This window comes from Brachyhypopomus gauderio, chromosome 18 (assembly GCF_052324685.1).
Source record: "Brachyhypopomus gauderio isolate BG-103 chromosome 18, BGAUD_0.2, whole genome shotgun sequence".
In the NCBI taxonomy this organism is placed as follows: domain Eukaryota; kingdom Metazoa; phylum Chordata; class Actinopteri; order Gymnotiformes; family Hypopomidae; genus Brachyhypopomus; species Brachyhypopomus gauderio.
In genome coordinates, this window is record NC_135228.1 from 8,647,689 (window position 1) to 8,664,939 (window position 17,251).

The window sequence follows — 17,251 nt, forward strand, 5'->3', positions numbered from 1 at the left end:
CAGAAGAGCATCTCTGAATGCACAACACATTGAACCTTAAGGCGGATGGGCTACAACAGCAGATGACGGCACCGGGTACTTGTGTCAGCTAAGAACAGGAAACTGAGGCTACAATTCCATACAGGCTCACCAAAATTGGATAATAGAAAATTGGAAAGTCATGGCCTGGTCTGATAAGTCTAAATTTCTGCTGCGACATTCCGATGACAGGGTCAGAATTTTGCGTGAACAATGATCCATCCTGCCTTGAATCAACGGTTCAGGCTGGTGGTGGTGCAGTGGTGTGAGCAATATTTTCCTGGCACACTTTGAGCCAGTACCAAATGAACATCATGTCAACACCACAGCCTACTGGAGTATTGTTGATGACCATGTCCATCCCTTTATGACCACAGTGTATCCATCTTCTGAATGCTACTTCCAGCCATGCCAAAATGAGCCATGTCATAAAGCATGAATGATTTCAGACTTGTTTCTTGAACATGACAATGAATTCATTGTACTTGAATGGCCACCACAGTCACCAGATCTCAGTCCAATAGAGCACCTTTGGGATGTGGTGGAACGGGAGATTCACATCATGGATGTGCAGCTGACAAATCTGCAGCAACTGCGTGATGCTATCATGTAAATATGGACCAGACTCTCTGAGTAATGTTTCCGGTACCTTGTTGAATCTATGCCACGAAGGATTAAAGCAGTGTAACGCCGAGAGAGTTGGACTAATATGATAAAATTCTCTAGCCCTGGTATGGACTCTAGCTGCAGCATTCTATACAAGTTGGAGTTTCTTTAGGGACTGTTTACAGCATCCAATTAGAAGACCATTATAGTAGCCCAATCTTGATGAGAGAAAAGCATGGACCAGCTTCTCTGCATCAGCAAATGAAAGCAAATGTCTCAGCTTGGTGATATTACATAAATTATGTAAAAAGGCAGCCTTAGTGACATACATGTGTCAAATGAAAGATCTGAATCAATAGTGACACCAAAGCTTTTTGCAGTAAATTTAGGTGTTACCGCCCGTAAGAAAAGAGTTGCGAAGAAACTACTTTCTCTAGAATTTTGGAAATGAATGACAGATTAGAGATTGGTCTATAGTTGGAAGTGTGCTATATATATATGGTTGTTTAAATTGATCACATTCTTAACCTGTAATTTATATCCTGTTTACATGCCTCTACCAGTCAATTCCATAAAATCACTTAAGAGATGGTCTGGCTTACCAGTGGATGTGCTGATTCCAACTCCTACCCGAGGCTCAACATCTACATTGGAGGGACTGTGACTGCTTGACCTGGAATTAGAACTATATTAGAACTATAAATAATGATGTATTCTAGCTGGGCTCCACCCAATGGAGGATGGGTTGCCTTCTGGATCTTGATCCTCCCAAAATTTCTTCCTAATCCCTGCCTAGGGATTTTTTCCTTGCAACTGTCACCGCTGGCTTCCTCATTAGGGATCTGGACCCATGCGAATATAAAGCTGCTTTGTGACAAAAAGGATTATATAAAAAAATTGAAAAAATGACTGACATTATGTAACCTATGTGGACATTGATTTGTCTATTCAATTGCCAACAAAAAGCATGCAACAAAGATAAGACTGTAAAGGCAAATGCAGGCAGGCATTTGACCCACTACTTTTCAAAGTAGTGGGATGACACCCCTCCACTCTCCACAAATACTTTGCCTTCTGAGTAGAGGCATAAACTTCCAGACTCAGTCGGGGGGATGGTGCATTCCTAATACAGCTCATGTCTTTATAGCATCAGAAGTACCAACTGGTATTGAGGGTAGCAGAAATTAAATTTAAAGTAGTTTTCAAAGTTTAGAAATACAATGCATTTTACATACAGTCTTTGTTATGGCCAATAGAAAAATGAACATATGACAGGCTTTGCATATATTCTGCAGGTTAGGACATTATTGCGTGAAGAAAAAAAACACAATTCCTTAAGCCCATGGGTTCATCCATGTTTTTACAGTGAAGGACCTCCAAAAGTTTTAATTAAATGTCATTAAAAAATTATTTTGCATAAATCACCGATAATTTACTCTTGCATATTTCTATACCCAAGCGGTTTCAAACATCTGCCACTGGAACATAACACAAAAAATCTCAATAGCACATTTTCACCATCTTACACAAAAATGAACCAGAAATAGGGAATAGTTGCATTACTTTCTGCACATGACACTGTAGCCATTTTGTTTCATGGGAATTATTTTGATAGGTCTCCTTGGAAGGTCCAGTGGAAAATTAATTAATGTCAACAAAACCATGGAACTTAATTTTCACACTTAGGTGGACAACCAAGCTACTGTATTCAATTCAAACTATAAATAAATTAAAATCAACCTTCCCTTAAATTACATAAGAACAAGCTCATGGCCAACTTTTTTTTTATACAGAACTATGATTTAATCTTCTAAGAAACATTTATACATTTACAAAATGAACGATGTACAAAACTTTGATCTTAAATGTTAGAATTTTAAAAAATCCAAAGGGCTTTGATTAGCTAGTAGAACAGTACTCAGTCTGCCCCTTGAGTTTCTTTTTATATGGAATTTCATTCATTCAATCACTCACTCATTAATAGAAATAGAAAATTTCATTTGAGCATTTCATTAATTACAGAACTTCAACAAAAACTATGCATGGATTTATTCTGATAAAAGTTATGCATGTCTTGAAAGTGTCAACTTTGAAATACGCTAGTCTTCAACACTCAATATTGTCTGCTGGTTTTATAACACACTGTAAATATGCCAGAAAAATTGCATAATGATATTACCCCAAAAGCCTTTTTAATCAACATAAGTATAGAACAAGCTTGCATAAATATTTTAAAGGCAAACCCATTTTCTAAAAATTCCAGTGAATAATTGTCTTCCTTCATACATGATAGCTTCATAGTAGATTTTACAAAAGGGCAAAACACTTTATTTGTTCTCATAATTACATGTAAATATGATAATACTAAAGTCAACAATTCTGAGAATACTAGTGTAGATTCATCAATATACAGGTTAGCACATGATTTAAAGATCACAATGTCTTTGTGATGTGATAAAGAAATCCCCACATCCTATTAAAACCATATATTGAATAGTGTCTGTATTTTAATAAAGTTGTACAATAAAAAAATAAGTTCCCATACAAGGTAAATACAGAATTTAATTGACTTAGGAATCTCGTTTAAAAAAAAAAATCATTCAGAATGAGGGAAAATTTTACAAGGAAATTACAGAAAGGAATAATTCACTTATATAGCACTTAGTTGATAAATGGAAAGACAATAAATTAGAAACCACTCAATCACCTACAGATATAGGTGTAATCAAACCTAGAGATTTGTTTGACATATATGAATGCCAAGCAGACCTTTAATCTCTCGTGACAGTTATATATTATATATTTTTAGTCTAAATTATTATTTTTGTTATAAGATATGGTGAATATGCTATAATCCCCCAAGCACCAACACTCCTGCTTTAAGGATTTATCAAATTAAATATCAGTATTCATTAATAGCAATCATGACTTTTTCTGCAGCGTTATCATATAAATGCAACAATCTCTAACTTTTTTGTGGAGGCAGAATGCAATTTTTATAGACTTTCTCTTAGACGGTTTGTTGGAAGGGGCAATCATAGCATCATCTATGAGAAAGTCATTGCATAACTTGTCTGAGGAAAGATAGGAATGGGGAATCATCAGAAAAAGCAGTGAACAAACAGTTCACAGTGTTTCTATAGACGAGGGAGGCTTTGGGGATGAGGATTATTTAGCTCCTCTGACTGATCCATTATCTTGATCTTCCACTCTCTGGCTTACTTGGAGACTTGCTGTTGCACATGTAGCAGAAATTCATAATAAGACAGGGCAGACTCTGTCCGATCCTCAATCATGTTCTGCATAAAAATGGACTTGAGTGGGCTTTCCTCTCTGTATTACAAATGACAAAGTACAAAATTGAAACAGAAATTAGCATATTAGTATATTATATCTATTTTATATCTATTAGTATTTATTATTATCTATTATATCAATTAGTAAATTATATTCATTCACTTATACCTACCTGATAATGTGCAAAACAGAGTATAAGGGTCGTTGCTCTCTCAGCCATCCAATGAAAGCTCGTGTTCTGGTAGATTCTACTGTATCTAACTCTGGGAGCTGGTTCTGTGAAACACCAAGCAGAGCAGTTTCTGCCTATATGCACTGAGAATATTACACAATGTCATATTTCTGGACTTTTGCTGTGTTCACACTCCATTAAATAAGAACTTGTAGCAATGGCTAACCATGTTGAGGGGCACATCCGCATAGTTCTGGACCCCCAGCACTTGTCTCAGGAAAGTGGGGTTGCAATTTCTTCCTACCCAGAGATAAAACTCCTAAAAGTGAAAGGACAATATTTATTAGCAGTAACCTTTCAAAATCATGTCTGTCTGACACAGATTGCTTATTTGAAATCTTACATGACTACATTTTAAACTCTGTGAGAATTTACATTGGAGTGGTAGGTTCTTCCTTACTAAAACTATAAACAATTATAAATAATTTTTATAAACAATTTTAATAAGGTGTTGGCTAGGGTTTGTGAAAACCCATTGTTTAATGGAGATAGTTTAAAATAATTGTGAGACAATTGTGAGACAGTAGGTTCATATTATTTGGACCTTATTTAAGAATTTTTAAAGCTTTATTCGAACACCAGAGTTGGGGTGGATGTGGATGACTACTCAAGTTATTGTAGTAATGTGACAAAGTTGGTTTTATGGCCTACTGAATAACACACTGTGTGCCAATTTCCTATGTGGATAAGGGCAATAAGGGAAAAAAAGATTATGTGAGTATTTTTGGTGAGAAAATAAGGAAAATAAGACTTAACGTAAGCCTTAAGACACCTTTATACCAGTCTTTTAAAGAACAATAGTGCACTTATATCTGTGCATACACATATGTATATCTGTGATCAAGAAATGTTATCACCGTAACTGTTGGCGTCAACAACCAGATTTTAAAAGTTCATTTTACTATTAATGTTTTAATGTATAATTAATGTACTGGACATAGCACATCAATGTAATCATTTAATTCAGTTATGTTATCAACTAATATAGTTTAGACTGTCATTTTGTAATTTAGTACTGGTCACTGACAGTTTGCAATGACACAAGCATGCTGGCTTGAGAAAAAAAGTGGGTGAGAATAATCAGGTGACCTAGCCTTATATGCTAATAATAACATTTGATAGAAAAAAGAGGACTTCTAGAAAAATTCTGTGCAAGACAGAATATTAGTTGGGTCATATTTTGGAAGGGTTCAGAATGTTTTGGAATGATCATTTAAAAAGTAAGATTTATTTAAAAGTAAGAAATGTGTGCACTGTTCTGCACTGACTGAGCCTGAATCCATGAGGAAAGCTCCCTCCCTGACGAGCTTCTCCACAGACAGCTGCAGCACTCCGGGCTGAGGAATGATGTGATCATTGACGTTCCGTGCCCCCTATGGACATAAGATGATAAAACCACACAGGACCAAATCAACCAAGGAATAATTTATAAGCAATGACTTATGACTATTGTAGAAGACAACTGCACCAATAGCAATACAGATTTTATCCTAACAGACACACCATGAAACCAATTCCATGAAACCATGAAAGCAATTCTCTAAAAATACTATCTATTTTACTCAGCTGAAATCTTCCAAAAAACCTGAGCCGGACAAAAAAAAAAAAAAAAAAAAAAAAGTTCAGAACTGATTAATGAGTTCAGATACAGACATTGGAAAATAACCAAAAAATACCTGGTCTGATGGATTAAGAAATTCTAGCATGACTCCATAAAACTAAAGATTATCTCACCTCATCAGTCAAGGTGTCTAGTCGATACAAGGATGGATGGACCAAATGCATGAGGTGAGTCAGTGGCTGACACTTCAGCTGACACATGGCAAACACACGATCATCCAGCCGGGTGCTGGTCCCTGTCCGGAATGCTTTCTGCAACATAGTAATCCTGTATCTTTTTGATGTACCGTGATGAAGCCCTTGAAGAAGCATGTTATTTATGGGTAGCTTAACTTTAATTACTTAAAGTTTAATTATCGTTAAAAAATGAACTAAAACCTCAAATGATTAATGATACTGTCAAACAACAGTAATCTACTGTACATAATAAGAATAAAACCAAATGTATAAAGCTATACAATCTTTCATCCAAAAAAAAAAAATTTAAATAATAATTAAAAAAAGAGGCACACACACACACAACATACCTACATACTATGATAGACGTACACTTTATATCACAGAATATCTGTTGTCACTGTATTGAGTTCTGGCACAAAAATGTGGGCAGTGTATAATAATGGTCTGAATCTAAATCCAGACCCAAATTCTGTAACCACTCATAAATTAGTTGAACAACTAATGCTACAATTAACACTTATTGGCCACTGACTACTATGGGGTTCATGTGAATATTTCTGAAAAGACAGATAGGGGGTACCTGTTTCAGCAGGCCTAGGATGTACAGGGGGAAGAGCCGTAGACAGGCAGGGGCAAGCAGACCCGGCTGTTGGACGGCGAGCACCGAGTTGCGGTAGGATGTCAGAGAATCGATAACAGCGTTGGTCATGGCATCACGGGCATCAGTCATGCTAGCGGTCACTGAGCGGTCCACAGCTGCAGAAAGAAATGCATATATTCTCTACATAACTGATCCCATGACATGATAATGGTGTAGGACATCTTCCCATGGCATAGCTGAAGAGACGTTTCAGTATCTTCACTGCTCTGAACTCTGTCAAAGGTACAGAAGTGGCAAAAAAGAAAACCTCTGCATAATAATAATAATAATAATAATAATAATAATAATAATAATAATAATAATAATAATAATGCACAAATCCATGCACATCAAGTACTTCAGTCTAAAATCATGGTACTCAAGGAAGATTGTGATAGGCAGTATGCTTGTGCTATGTGAACGTGAACGCCCATGATTATCCAGCAATGATTTCTCTTGTTGTGAGCAATCAAGTAAAATGTTCAGTAATCAGTAAAATACACATGACACAGAGGTGTGTTTAAAGCTAGATAGATCCTTACCCATGCTAGCCAGCAGGCCTGTGATGGCCTGAACGTCAGCTCCAGCAAAGATATCGGATATTGAATTCACTACCGGCAAACACAAGGTGTGGACTCGGATCCGCCTCTCACCTGAAAGAAAATTAAATTTAGCATGCTTCTCATGTGCCTGTGTTTACTGATCAGGATTAGTAAAAGTAAATGCATATAAATACTAAATATAATAAACTAAGCTTGGTGAAGAAAAGTATATCTTATTTAACTTAGTTTTGCATAAAGTTAACTGTGCTTTAAACCACAGAAAATTACAGATAAATAGGTGTCTGTCTTTAAAATAAACACTTACAGTTACATTCCTTCACCATCCTCAGTCTTGGAGCTGAATGCTACAAGACTGAGGATGGTGAAGGAATGTAACTGTAAGTGTTTATTTTAAAGACAGACACCCATTTATCTGTAATTTTCTGTGGTTTAAAGCACAGTTAACTTTATGCAAAACTAAGTTAAATAAGATATACTTTTCTTCACCAAGCTTTGCATTCAAAATCAAGCATCATATGATTCAACCAATACAACATATGTATAAGTTATAGCTGTGGAGCATGTTTTGAATGCTTCTTTTATTTATATATTTAGCCAACCAGTAAGGGTACCGACATGATGTGTAAAAGCAAGGTAAACTGACCATTAGGTTCAATGTGTTAATAGACTATTCTTATGTTATTAAAAAATGTGCTTGTGTTTTGTCTTCTGGGTGCACCTATATATCTCTGCTTGGTAAGGTAGGCTGTGGATTTTATTGGCTCTGTCAATGTCAGTCTTGTGTTATAATTAGTAACTGTTTTTTATGTGCTTGAAAATGTGTGCCGTCAATCGCAAAGACATGGAACTGTGCCTGGAATGTAATGTTCAATTTACGTTGGTCTGCAAACTGTTAGACAACATGAAAATGGCAGTAGGACAATGCAGCATATAGCTGCAAAAGCTAGAAATTGCTTAAAATGATATGGAGCTTACTGGATAAAGTATTTAGTAGTATTGATCTAGCTAACTGATTAGAATATGGTTTATCCCAACTACAAGATAATTAGCTAGCTAGTTAGTACGCTTGCTTATATATCAACCTTTGGTGTATTTTAGATGTCTTGAAAAATTCAATGTCAGTTTTGCCAGTGTCCTTTATTCTGATGCAGCATGTAGAAATTCAAGTATGTCCTTCTAACAAACATTTTGTTTCCAAAGGTGGTGATAAAAAGTTTATTATGTACTCCGAGAGACCGAGAGATTACTGAGCATGACAGCATGACAAAACTGACATCAGATCAGTCAGAAAGGTTTTATTCAAATGATTAGATTGTTTTTGCATGCTTAAGTCGCTAATTGATGAGTTAAGTCATTCAAGCTACAAGTCAAATAATCAAAAGTACCAATAGTGAGTCTTTCAAAATACATTAGAAGTGCAATTCGAGTCATTGGCTAAAGTCACCATTTCTGATATATATTGAAGGTATGCCACTATTGAAGCAATAATACACGAGAGGGAGTGCTATAACGTGTAATATTGGCACTGCTGTGCTGCGGTCCTCGTGCCTACGACCGCAGCACAGCAGTGCCAATATTACACATTATAGCACGAACCTCGAGTGTATTATTGCGATTATACCACAGTTCAATTATCGCTGTTTATTGAAAGATTGGGTTAAAGAGGATGAGAAAATACGACCTGTTTGGTTAAAAATACTCCGCCAGTTAAAATAGTTCCATTCAATGGCTCGCTGCTAAACTTGCACAACACTGGAACAGCCTTACCCAATAAATATTATAGCGGTAAATATACACAAAAATGACTGTTGATAAAGTTGTATTTATTACAAATAAAGTACAACAATTATTGACCATCCACGGCTGATTGGAGGTTCGTTCAGGTTCAGTCCAGCTCTTAAACCAACGAATCTGCTGATGCCATATAACTCTCCCTTCACGTTTCTGACGGATCCATAAAAACGTCGTAAAAGCTGATTCGTTTCATTTTGTTGATAACACTAAAATCGACTGTAATGTCGTTGCTCTTTAACCAGGATGTAAATATATTAAGAGCCCAGGACGTTTGTTTTACGGTATTAACTTTGTTTCTCTGCATTTCCAGCTCATCCAAATCATTGTTTGTAAACGTGACAAACCTTGGCTCATTGTAGGAATGAGGCTGGTCATTTATAGCTTCATCCTCCAGTTTCAGATGGAAACAAATGCTTTAGAAGCCAATAGATTTAACGAACTCCCTGTCATTCATTTTGATAATGTTGCTGCTTATTTGAAGTTGCACTGTTTGGCTTGTAAACGCTGCTTAGTTGCTAGGTTACCTGTATGTGGCGGAGTAATACATGGAGAGCTTCGGTTACAGTGCTATAACGTAATATTGGCACTCTGAGATTGCCTCTCAGCCAATCACATTGTAGGGTCGGAACAAACTTACATTTACATTTACGGCATTTAGCAGACACTCTTATCCAGAGCGACTTACAACTGTGGTATAATAATCATTATTAGTCATCATATTAGCATTTGTTTTTGTAAGTTTAGACTGTTGCCAGTATTCAGTGAAGACCTCATGACATACCGAAAGCCTGCTGTAAATAAGATTCATGGGTGGCAGATAACTCATATAACTGATCGAATACTCCAAAGTTTGAACAATAACTTGGTCTAAAATTCCAATGCCAAGTTAACCACCAAAGCAACTCAAGTAGTTTGATATTTAAATAACAGGCATGATGCATTTTAAACTCTGCTTGACTGCACCTTTGCTGGAAGTGTAGAGAAGGGCTGCTTGGAATGACACCACTTGCATGTCCAACAGGTTTTCCTCAATGGACATCTGCACAGCAAAGCCAGCGTCAGGATTAATGTTCGGTAAAGACAAGAGGTCGGTGGAGCGAACAAAGAAGTTTCCATGGAAGGTGTGTATTGACAGGCCTGAGAAGGATATAGAAAAAAAGTCAAAATAAGACCCGATGGACAAATAGTACTTGTGACAATGCAAAGACATAATTTTTTGTACTTTTCCAAATACAAATTGAAATTCTTAATTACATAGGCTAACTTAATTAATTCTTAATTACACAGGCATCTTATCATGCATCAAATCCCTCACAAATCTAAATTGCAACACTGGCCAACTGAAAATGCTCAGAATATCAGTAACCTATACAGATTCACATGCTTTTAAAAAATCAACTCCAAACCTTTAGTGCAGCGTATCCTCATAACAGCCTCAAAACCAATCTTGCGGGTGAGATATCTTTTGAGATCTTTTTGGAAGCGTTCTGTCTGAGCAGGATTGTGCTCATTATGATACGAGGGATAGAAATAAACACTCCCTGCTGAATACCTTGATATACACCCTGTAAGCAAGCAGCATACACACAAAGAAAGTCAATACTCATTTATGGTCATATATCAAAGGTTAGAAATACCTTTGCACAAATCATACAATTTGTCTTAGACATGTTGCATACTATTTTCTCAGATTCATAAATTCTAACATTTTAAGCTTGTAGGGGCCTGTTCTGTATTATACATTCATACATGCATACATACATACAAACGTGCATGCCACTAATTATAGAAAACATGCTACAAACACTAAACACTGCGACCAGTAAAAAAAATGTACAATTAATAAATGTAATTTCTATCATAATCTTATAGTGGTGTTAAAAAAATATTTTTTTTTTCTGTAGTCTTAGTCGACATTAACATTGGTAAATTGGAAAACACATCCGTTTTCATACATTCTGCCCATTCATCTACTCAAAAAACTTTCCACCACAAAAAAGCATCTTCTGAAATCCACTCACCAAAGTGGGTAATTCTTTGGTTTGTTTTTTGTTGCTGTAGTATGGATAAGAAAACAAATGACCTAAGGTTGACCTAAAGTTGTAACAATGACCTAAAGTTGTAATATGGTGGAACCCATCGCCATGCCATTTAATATAGTGTGCATTTGAATTTCATGTTTAATTGCTTTATCTGATAGTTTTTATTGGATTTTTTTTCTTGCAATTTTTGTCTAGATGTTGACTTATACACTGCATATGACTGCAGCATGTAAACAAAGCATCATGGTCGAAATGACACAGAAGTCATCACAGAAACTTGTGCATGCTGATCACTCACCCTTTCCATATTTTTTGTGTTTTATCATGGTCAGGGAATTTTTGGAAAATGTCCTGAAAATACTAGTGTTGCCAAAACACACAAAATGAAGTTTTCCAATGTACTTGTTAGTGTGGATAAGGCCTTTAAAATTACTATTGACTAAGATCTTCATAAGACATACCACAGTCGTGCCCTGTATTGAAAAGAACTGACCTAAGGTAGCAAGATCACAGTACTGTGCACTAAGCACAAAGAGGTCCACAGCCACCTGCTGACCAGAACAGTCAAGGGCCAGTTTCTTATAGAAATCCGTAGCAGGAGAAAGATGTTGGACATCCTGAAATTGAAAACAAACACAATAACTAATTAGTATGTGGCAAAAAAATAAAGAATAACAGGTTCGATAGTGAGACGCGGCAAGCTGAAAATTTTCAAACTGGAATGTAACAAAACTACTACTGTAACTAACTTTGAAAACCCTACTACTCATTTGTGAGTAAGATTTATAAGGGTTTGGTACTATAGCAGTTTTTTAAAAGAATAATTTATCATAATTCTGTATTTTGCTGTTTGTAACTGACAGACCGTTATAAACAAGCAGAATAATAAACAAGCAGAATTATAAACACGCAGAATTACTGAATGTTATGAGTTCTGCACTAGAAAACAAATGCACTGCCGTCATGTTCCACCCCAGATATTTAAACCTCACCACTTTAACGTTTTCCGTGCAGCACCCACATTTGTTTTTATGATTTTAATTATGACATTTTTAACATTTTACTTTGTATCATTTGCATAACTGCCACATTTTTTAAATTAAATGCCCCATATAAATTTTATGCCTTTGTTTTTCCGTTTTTTAAAATCAATTTGTGTTCATTAGATCAGGGGTTCTCAACTGGTCTCAGCCCGGGACCCACTTTTTCTCATTGTCATTAAGTCGCGACCCAGTTTTATACAGTACAAATGTTATAACAAATTAAAAGGGTAAACAATTGGTGGTTACCATGGCAACAAGATGGTTCTCATGCTGGGCTACATACTAAAAATTACTCAAGGAGCCAGTAGGTCCTAAAAGGACAAAATCAGGCGCCAATAACTTTTTCTAGGTGCCATAATATAAACTAATAAGCACTCACATCAGGTCAGCTGTTATTTAGGATCTCTGTTGTCCAACATGACTGATGTTTTCTCTTCCTTGTAACTGTGGTTAAGTTGGTTTCATGTTCGCGTATTCAGAATTAGACATGTTTTAAATGTACTACTATTAGCATCTACAAATGACCTTAACATGGACAAAAGTGGTGGTCGTAAAGGCCCCGGAGCACTGCACACTGCTTTTTTCTGCAAAGATTTAAATAATTTTTAAACGATTCTTCATAAGATAAAAACAAGTTGTATAAATATTAAGTGCACATTTTGTCAAATGTTTAAATAGCTTTTAAAATGTCCATCATAAGAGCATAAAACAGGTTATAGTTAAGTGCATCCTAATCAACAACCTTGTTTTGTGGAATTATGATGGCCCATTTAAAAGCTATTGAAATATTTGACAAAAAACTGACCACCACACATTGGTGCAAGGTATAAATACCCATCTTTTAGTTGTAGGTTGTTATTAAAGATTAACTTTATGTAATCCAACTTCTTTGGTGGTCTTAGATGGACCGTTTAAAAGCTATTGAAATTATTGCAAAAAACAGAGTGCGCAGTGCTCTGGGGCCTTTACGATCTCCACTTGCTTCCGTGTTAAGGTCATTTGTAGACGGTGCCTTAGACGTTGCAGCGGTGACAGGAGTATATTTAAAATAACATGTTTTAAAATACATATATTCCTGATGTAAACAAAGTTGTAGATGTTTGTCTTGGGTGCCAGAAATAAGAATTTGCATATTTTGGTACTTTTAACTTAAAGGTATTGAAGAAAGAATTCCGAATATGCGAACGTGAAACGAACTTGACCAAGTTTCATAGTATGTAGGCTATATGAGTGACATTTGATCCCATTAAAATGAACTTAAAACTATGTACAGTTATAAAGGAGTGTGTCCTCTTATGGTCCGACAGAAATGTAGACTGTGTGAAAAAATAAAATATTTTTGGCTTCGCTATTTTCAACAAGCTAACGCTTAGTGCTAAAGTTTCAGCTCGGCTCTGCTGCTTTGCGAGTCACGCTGGTGATTCCCGCTTTTGTTAATGGGCAGAGCGAACATGAGAGTGGGAACTAAAGCATATCGGTTAACTTTTAAAATACAACCTCAAAAGAAAATTGTGGATATTTTTCCAATGACAAAAAGTCTTCACCCATAAAATATAATGCTCTTGTATCACCTGTCGCCACTGGCGAGTGAAATAATTTTATTACTCATTTATGGTCGCGATTGCGACCATTTTAGTCGCAGTCTGGAGCTGTGGCATGCGCCTCTGTCTTTTTTCAAAATAAAAGACGAGTACAAAATCTGAAGAGTAGACTTTTTTTTTTTTTAAACAAGTTGTCCACGACCCACCAAGAACGTGTCCGCGACCCACTTTTGGGTCGCGACCCACCAGTTGAGAATCACTGCATTAGATAATCCCATATTCTGTAAAACGTGAAGGTTCTGTTTGTAATAAACAACACAAGTAGAGCCTGACTGATAATCATATTATGACAGTTTACTGAATTAAGATTTAATACATGTGTAATGTGTGACATTAGAGTACCTTTGCTGATGATCTCTGGTTGGGGTCCTCTCTAGACTGGAGTGACCCCATGCCCAAGGTTGGTAGCTGGGTCTGAAATACTGACACTCGACCACCAGTAGGTGACATCAGCTTAAAGGCAGCTTGCAGGGCTGGGCCCAGAGCAGACTGAGTTTCCATTGTTTTTGCAAACATCTGAGGCAAACTCTTCAGTAAGTCTTGCACCAGCTGCACAACAACAACAACAACAACAACGTTATAATTTTATATTGGATGAAAAGCTCCAAAATAAGAATATTAGGCCATTTAATGGACCTACCAACTGAATCTCAAAACATTACTGTAAAAACTGAGGGCTTACTTCTTTGCATTCATTGAGATTCACTAAAAGGCTGTCAGGAGTAGGTAAAAAAATATCTGAGAAAAATTACAAGAGAAAAATTTATATTATATCACAAAATATTCATACCATTCTAAAGAAAACTTTTGACAAAAATAATGTGACTATTTGATATAAATATAGCATTTATTATATTAATCTATATCTTACCTTCAATATCTGAAACGATGAGCATTTGTGGCTGGGAAAGACCCTCCTGTAGGTTGTAGAAATGGATCATGCTGTCAAATGTGATGAAACCAATTTTTGTCCTTGTATCTCCTGGAAGACTAGAGAATAGAGCAGTATACTTAAATACTTGTATGAGCATGAAGAATATGCCTTCAGTATGATGACATAAAAATGTGTACTTACGAGTTAAGATTCTCTAAAAGGGATTGGCAGACGACATCTATATACCCAGTTTCCACAGCGTTGTGCGACACATCAAGCACAAAGAGGTATACAGCAGGTTGGGGTGGTCTCAGCTAGGTAAAAAATGTTTTTCAGTTAGTATGCTGATCTGATGTCAAGGGTCCTATGTATTTTGAATGAATAACACCTGTTTTTTCCATATGAGTAAAAGTGCAGCACAGAGTAGGCTTGTCCCGATCCAGTTTTTTTTTTTTTTTTTTTTTGAAAGGACGATCCGGGTTTTCCAGAGCACCCATTTAGATAAACCATTCCAGTTTTTGCCGTTTGCCAGTGAGAGTAAAATCCGGTCCACATTTTTCAACACACCTTCAGCACACGAGCATATCATCTCCCCCATTTTGGCTCAGTGGCATCTCCTAACCATTAAGACGGCCATGTAAATTTGAAGTTATCGGTAAAAATGTCAGTTGTGTGGGATTACTGATGTTGGACGAGAGGGCTTGGCTTTCAATCGCTGTTCTAGTTCATGCCAAAAGTGGCCATGTACCTAATTAAGTAATCAATTTGTTTTAATCCTGACAAAGTCCTTCTAGTACACAGGTGTCAAACTCAAGGCCCGCGGGCCAAATGTGGCCCGCCGCGTAGTTTTATGTGGCCCGCGTGTACATTTCCCACAATTATGGTACTCGCGAAGTGACGGCATCTCGACACTGCGGTGTTACCATATCTATGCGATTTTCCAAATAAGTGTAATTGGGAAATACAAATAATGATCCCAAAATGTCCAGGAAGAGAAACATCGTTGCAGATAGAAGGTTGTTTCAAGAAAGATGGGAAAACGATGTTTGCGCTTCAAGGAGAAAAACGGGTATGAAGCGGTGGCGGTTGGTAAAGAGTACAATATACCTCTGCATTTTGCGACCAAACATGGAGCTAAGTATGCCAAAAAAAGCCATCAAGAAAAACGATGAATTGTCAAAGAATTTAAAGGCAACAGAATGTATTCACCACAAACGAAACGGCAGTAAAAGCTGCTTTGTTGTGGCTAAAGAAATCGCCGCGCTCCAGTCTTTTTCAGAGGGGGAATTTTTTAAGCACATTCGCTATTTTCACAGTAATTTGATATTTCAAGTTTTGATCAAAGTAAATGTGATATATTTGATCAATTTTTTCTTTATTCATTTGGATAGTTTGATCGTTGATTGATGGAGTAATGTGGGTTTCATAACCTAACAAATTTAAAGGATTTATGGTATAATAGCAAAATTTTTTTTTACATTTATGCAAATCTATAATATTTGTAACTTGAATAAGTAATAAATTCAGAGGTATTTAACATTAAGGAGTAGGTACATTCATAAGTTACATATGGCCCTCCGTGGGTAACGATTATGCTGATGTGGCCCGTGGTGAAAATGAGTTTGACACCCCTGTTCTAGTATCTGCAAACACCTAGATCAGGTATCACCAAATGGCGGACCGCGGTCCGGATCCGGACCCGAACGCCGTCCTGTCCGGACCCAATTAAATTCCTGATTAACTGGATACGGACCCAAATGCCAAAAAAATTTTAACGGGAGACTATATTTTAAACCGGAGACGAGTGTTACGTTCACCACCCATTTGAGTGTTACGTTGCCCCCCCGCTCAACAACTTTCGTTCGCCGAGTGCTGATGTTTCATGGAGCCCTTATACCTGTTTAAACTTTTGGCTATATCCTATAATTATATTTAACAGTGTCCACCATAGCACGTTATATTCCCATATATATAACAAACTTTAGTACTTGAACATGCCTAATAAACATGTCTATCCTCTCTTTTCCGCTATGGTGCATCATGGTATAATGTTGTGGAGTCTCAATGTGTCTCAGCTGATACGGCTCTTCCGACCCTTCTGACAAGCATTCCCACCTGGTCCTGTGCAGTTGACACTCATGAAATCCAGACTAGGATATTTAGGAACATAGAATATGCTTCTTTTGATTACGTTTTATTACTTCATTTATTCTTTACATTGCTGCTATTGTGGTGTCTGGTTTTGAGGTGCATCTCTTTGGTATATACCAAACTATATGGTCACCTGGACCTTATATATAGTCAGATGTCTGAGTTAGCTTGTATATTTCCAGGTATCAAGGTATACAGGTCCAGGTATCAAGGTGTGGTTCTGTCATTTATATCTGCAGTCTGGATTCCAGTGCTGTTTACCTTTATCTAGCAGACTCCAGGGCCTCACATATGGGCCACCCACTGTGTTTCCTTTTTAGCTAGACATCATCTTTGATCTTATTACTGTTCTGTTTGCCGACTTCCATTCGTATTATCATTATCTTGGTTTCCAAGGGGGACAAGAGGGGTAGTGTGTGGTTTAAATATTGTGTAGTCTCAAGCAGAAATGTTTGGTCAAGTCAGGAGACCAAAACCTTTTGCAGTGAGAGCCAGATTTCTTTAGGTGAACATATGTGGGGGCCATCCATTCAGCCTGGAATCTTCTGGTGAAATATAAAATGCTGTGGTTAACAGAGGCTGTGGGCCAG

At 36.7% G+C, this 17,251-nt stretch overlaps 1 protein-coding gene across 1 annotated transcript in view; it reads right to left on the reverse strand.

The window, feature by feature from the left end:
* Nucleotides 1-2,403: 2,403 nt before the first annotated feature.
* Nucleotides 2,404-17,251, reverse strand: part of LOC143482444 (protein transport protein Sec24A-like) — a 33,386-nt gene continuing 18,538 nt past the window's right edge. Inside the window, exons 8-21 of the mRNA XM_076980819.1 lie at nt 14,712-14,824; nt 14,508-14,626; nt 14,319-14,374; nt 13,979-14,185; nt 11,486-11,609; nt 10,357-10,515; nt 9,914-10,087; nt 7,136-7,246; nt 6,534-6,709; nt 5,888-6,025; nt 5,422-5,526; nt 4,320-4,412; nt 4,094-4,197; nt 2,404-3,957 (exon numbers count right to left, since the gene is read on the reverse strand). Coding sequence (XP_076836934.1) covers nt 3,843-3,957; nt 4,094-4,197; nt 4,320-4,412; nt 5,422-5,526; nt 5,888-6,025; nt 6,534-6,709; nt 7,136-7,246; nt 9,914-10,087; nt 10,357-10,515; nt 11,486-11,609; nt 13,979-14,185; nt 14,319-14,374; nt 14,508-14,626; nt 14,712-14,824 — 1,794 coding nt within the window. The 3' untranslated portion in view covers nt 2,404-3,842. The remainder of the gene's footprint in view (nt 3,958-4,093; nt 4,198-4,319; nt 4,413-5,421; nt 5,527-5,887; nt 6,026-6,533; nt 6,710-7,135; nt 7,247-9,913; nt 10,088-10,356; nt 10,516-11,485; nt 11,610-13,978; nt 14,186-14,318; nt 14,375-14,507; nt 14,627-14,711; nt 14,825-17,251) is intronic.